Raw genomic sequence first — 5,119 nt, 5'->3', positions numbered from 1 at the left:
TTAGAATTAAAAACATTATTAATTATCAGCATGGACCAAACTAGCTGTAAGTCACATCTGATCCTAATCACATTGTCAACTAAAAGTATATATGCAACCATTAGATGCTAAAAACGACATTGAATTATTAATGCCGACTACTAATTTTTAAGCGTCCAATTGGAATGTTTAGAATACCTTGGTGCTGTGCCGGTCCACTATGAACCATCTTCATTATTGCATGCCTTTGTTCATCACCAATGAAGAAGAAGTGAGCTTTCTCCATCACCAATGAAGAAGTCAGCTTTCCCCACTACCGATGTTGACAGTTAACGAAGATTCCAATCGATGACCTTACACGCAATTTTTCCAAAAACCAAGTAAAAAAATCAGCTGCACGCATGACTCAAGAATCCTTAGAATTTTGCAACGTAATTTACTTCACATCACCATGCAGAGGCATGGTGAGCACGGAGCACTATATATAGAGCGCCAGACTGCCTTTTCAAGAGCATCACCAAGCTCTTCTTCCTCTTAATTAAGAGACATCTAGCTAACTAGCTAGCGTTGCATTTGTAGGGCGCCATGGCCAAGTTCTCAAACGGCTGCGTGGTCGTCGCGCTGATCTGTCTCCTCGCTCTGCTTTCGCGTACTGGGAACGGGCAGCTCTCCTCCACGTTCTATAGCAGCTCGTGCCCTAATCTGCAGAGCATCGTCCGATCGGCCATGAGGCAGGCCGTCAACAGAGAGAGGAGGATGGGAGCATCCATCCTCCGCCTCTTCTTCCATGACTGCTTTGTCAATGTATGCAATATTTATTTAATGATTAGTATTTTTCTTTAAAAAAAAAGGTGTTTTGTTACATGGAAAAAAGAACTACTTTCTGTATTTAGGGCTGTGACGGCTCGATTCTGTTGGACGACACGTCGAATTTCACCGGAGAGAAGACCGCCGGCCCAAATAACAACTCTGTCCGTGGCTACGACGTCATCGACACAATCAAAACGAACGTCGAATCCGCTTGCCCTTCCACTGTCTCGTGCGCTGACATTCTTGCTGTTGCTGCCCGAGACGGCGTAGTCTTGGTCAGTTCGTATGTATATATATATATATACACATGCTACACATAATGCATAAATAGTAACTATATTTATAAAATTGTTTTTGGATCGATCAGTTCGACTGGATTCGTTTGCCCAATTAGATTTTTCCAGTATCGCCGGTATTCCTGTTTCGGAGTTTTGTTTCTTTCCATTTCCATGATAAAAAAAGTCAAACCTGTCGAGTCAACCATTCATTCCTTAGACAATACCAAAAATGTAAAATTTTGACCGAACGACAAAACAGATGAATTTCTTTGACAATTTTAGTAAATTACATGATGTTCCAATTGCAATTTATAATTAACAGCTCGGGGGACCGACGTGGACGGTGCAGCTGGGGCGGCGGGACGCCACCACCGCCAGCTTCAGCACTGCCAACAGCGACCTCCCCAGCCCGGCCTCCAACCTCAGCCAGCTCATCTCCGCCTACTCTAACAAGGGCCTCAACGCCCGCGACATGACGGCGCTCTCCGGCGCGCACACCATTGGCCAGGCCCGCTGCGTCACTTTCCGGGACCACATCTACAACGACACCGACATCGACTCAGGCTTCGCCACCCAACGCCAGCGCAACTGCCCGTCGGCCTCGGGCAGCGGCGATGACAACTTGGCCCCGCTGGATCGCCAGACGCCGGTGGCATTCGGCAACGACTACTACGAGAATCTGGTGGCGCAGAAAGGCCTCCTCCACTCGGACCAGGAGCTCTTCAACAACGGGTCGCAGGACTCGCTGGTGCGGCAGTACAGCAACAACAACACGGCCTTCTCCAGCGACTTCACGGCGGCCATGATCAAGATGGGCAACATCAGCCCACTCACTGGAACAAGTGGAGAGATTCGTGTGAATTGCAGGAAAGTCAACGGTTAAATAAGCTATATATATATACATATACATATAGAAGCCCTGCATGCGTCTTCTATAAGTACGAAATAAATTAGCAAGTCTCAACTAAGTCAAACTAGGGCTGCAAATGCAGGAATAAGTACGTAGTTCCTAGCAATTAATGTTACAGTGGATGATACGAATATCAACGGTTAGTAAACTTTAACAGGAATCATGAATGTTACTTTTTGAAGGTTAATCCTGTAAGCCGCAAATTAATCATTCCATCTATAAATTAAAATCATTAATTCTATAAACAATCCAAGATAATTAGATCATAACAGCAATGCCCATCTTGATCTATAATTTATTGATGGAGCAGATCGGATCAAAGGACTCCTGATCGGATCAGGCCCAAAAGTCTCTCCACAACTAAGGACGAAGTTGCCTCCAAACAGGGAGCAAACTATCCCTGTCATTATCATTTGCCTATATTAATTAAGCTATAATTATGCATCTAATCTTATTCTGTAATCTCTATATATAAAATATGATGGTATATTCCAAAGAAGACTTGATCATGTACCCCTTATCTACAGCTTGACATGCAGTATCTAGACTGTCGATCAATGATTTCTTAATTCATCATCAATGGCCAAAATTTCATCCTCCACAACAATCGAATATCTTATTGAGGGCTGGGCCTCATAGAATTTAATTATGTTCAAGTATCTAATGGAAGTTTTCCCAACTTTGGAGAAACTTTAATAGCATATCAAAAAATAATTAGATCAATAATTGAGTACTTTAATTTGCATCAAGTTTACAAAAAAAGCTCAATGTGGTCATCTTATTTGCTCCTGACTACAAATCTTAGTTGACTTCTTCAAACAATGATTTACCTTGGATGTTGCATTATTGTTATTATTATTATTCATATATGTCAATTTTATCGACTCTCTTGTATAATTCTACAGCAAAAGGTGGAATCCGCTACCCAGCGATCTCACACGGTTAGTCTCACGATCATTTGTGAAGAAGTAAATTAGAAAACTACAGTTGGTCACTGATTCTAAGTCAAGTAAGTTATTCAACATGTTAACAAATTCTGGATCCTCATGTTCTACTTCATTTATCTCATTATCATTTTCAATATTAATTCTTATATCTGTATTCTCAGATAGATCTACAATTTCTTTATCATGATTATTTCATAGTAAATAAGTTTGATCAAATTCATACAGATAAATATGAGTTTAAACTATTTCAAGATCTCCAAAATTTAAATTTAGACATGCAATACAATGACATCTAATAATTGATGACCCATGTGAAAAGCTTCAAAATTTAAAAATTTCTAAACTCCATTAATTCTTATACCTCTGACTGATTCTATATATTTTGCTCCATTATCCAATTTTAGAGAAACTTTAATAGCATATCAAAAGAACGATTATATTAATAATTGGGTATTTAATTTGTCTTAAGTTTACTAAGAAGTTAAATATTTTCACCTTATTTGATCTTGAATATAAACCTTGGTTGGCTTATTCAAACAATGATTTAAACATCTCTGATGTTGCATTATTGTTACCATTGTTCATGTTAATTTGTCAACTCTCTTGCATAACTCATTCTAAGTCAAGTAAGTTATTCAACATATCAACAAATTCTGAATCCTCATGTTCCACTTCATTTATCTCATTATCATTTTCAATATTAATTCTTATATCTGAATTCTTGCATTCTTAGATAAATCTATAACTTCTTCATCATGATTATTTCATATCAAATAAGTTTGATCAAATTCATGCAAGGAATATGAGTCTTAACTATATTTTAAGATCGCCAAACTTTAAATTTCAATATAAAATACACCTAATAATTGGCAATCTCTCTCCATGCGATAAGCTGTAAAATTTCAAAATTCCTTAACTTCATTCTTATACCTCTGACTAATTCTATTTCGCTCCATTATCCAACTTGTATCCATACGCAGACCAAACAAACTTCAAGCTGAATAAAAATCCAACTATTTTCTTTTCTATATTATTTCTTGTAACTAAATAGAACCAAACTAAATAAAATCTTAAACTGACATGCAACCGAAAAGAAAAAATAATTAGCTATAGGATTTGAAATGGACTAAAATTTGCATTTACACATTAAATGCAAGTGTATATTTGGCAATCGATACATGATCCCTCAACCTGTAGAACAGAGATTTTATAAATAACAACAATAGACAAGAAAATATTAGGAAATTATTTACGGAAAGCAGTTTAGTGGATGCTATTCAAAATGGTAAGAACAGGATTCTATCACAAGAAGAAAACAAGAGGAAATGCACTATATTAATAGGATAAAAGAGAGAGAAAAGAGTACCATGCACTTACGATTTTCTTTGGTGAAGGGAAGAAAAAGAATTAAGGCTCTGGACGGAGGATGAATGTCGAACGGAGAATGTCGCTGCGCCTTATTGATTCGACGTCGAACCGAGGATGAACGGACGATGAGGATGAATAGAGAACGGTTTTCCGAGCGTCAAATTTAGGGTTTCGGAACTGAATAAGGAAAAGGAAGGGTTTCGGCGTGAGATTTGCTTTGTTTACTTGGGAGGACGGATTTAAAAATTGAAGATGAAAAATTTTCGCTGGTTGCTTCGCAAAGAAGGATGGATTATTTATCCTTTCCATTGTTTATTTATTATGAAATAATAGATGGAGAGATTTACAAATCCATCCATGGATAGAGTTTTAGAAAAAAAAATTTTTTTTTTCTCGATGAAGTCGAGCAATATCCTCCTTCGTCGTGGTCAATTTTAGTTTCTCAATTTACTTTCTCACAGATGATCATAAAATCACCGTGTGGGATTGCTATAAGATGATGGATTCCATTTTTTTAAAGAAGAATTTTAAAATTTTTTTATTAGCCAAATCGGATGAAAGCGAAATACTTTCTCAAATTTTCTCTTTCTTACATCTCAATCTACTTCATAGGTGATTGATCTACTTCATAGCGGAAGGAAAGAAATTTAAGATAGCAATGTCTTCAGTATGCATAAATCGCAGCTAACATAAGAAACCACCTCACACCGATTTATCTACAAGTCGACCCCAAGCACCTTGAAGGCGTTTGAACATCCTGACCCAGAGTTTAGTGTTTAGGGTTTGCGATTTGTCAATCGATTTCTATTACCTAGTAATTGACTGCT

The 5,119-nt window shown here is 37.7% G+C and overlaps 1 protein-coding gene across 1 annotated transcript; it reads left to right on the top strand.

The window, feature by feature from the left end:
* Positions 1 to 511: 511 nt before the first annotated feature.
* LOC141818400 (peroxidase P7-like) lies at positions 512 to 1,951 on the top strand. Its single transcript, XM_074705913.1, has 3 exons — positions 512 to 783; positions 873 to 1,064; positions 1,390 to 1,951. Exons 1-3 carry the CDS (start codon positions 565 to 567, stop codon positions 1,948 to 1,950), a joined length of 972 nt encoding a protein of 323 aa, XP_074562014.1. The 5' UTR covers positions 512 to 564; the 3' UTR covers position 1,951.
* The last annotated feature ends 3,168 nt before the right edge of the window (positions 1,952 to 5,119 follow it).

Source organism: Curcuma longa, unplaced genomic scaffold, assembly GCF_044706935.1.
Source record: "Curcuma longa cultivar G26 ecotype Majalengka, Jawa Barat unplaced genomic scaffold, ITB_CL_G26_1.1 contig_24714, whole genome shotgun sequence".
Lineage (NCBI taxonomy): Eukaryota > Viridiplantae > Streptophyta > Magnoliopsida > Zingiberales > Zingiberaceae > Curcuma > Curcuma longa.
The sequence above is the reverse complement of the archived record's forward strand: the minus strand, read 5'-3'. Positions and strand labels throughout refer to the sequence as shown.

Excerpts from the sequence above, each read along its gene's own strand:
- LOC141818400 (XM_074705913.1), top strand. The coding sequence starts at position 565 with ATGGCCAAGTTCTCAAACGGCTGCGTGGTCGTCGCGCTGATCTGTCTC. Across the intron at positions 784-872 it reads TCCATGACTGCTTTGTCAAT|GGCTGTGACGGCTCGATTCT; the intron begins GTATGCAATATT and ends TTCTGTATTTAG. Across the intron at positions 1,065-1,389 it reads CCCGAGACGGCGTAGTCTTG|CTCGGGGGACCGACGTGGAC; the intron begins GTCAGTTCGTAT and ends TATAATTAACAG.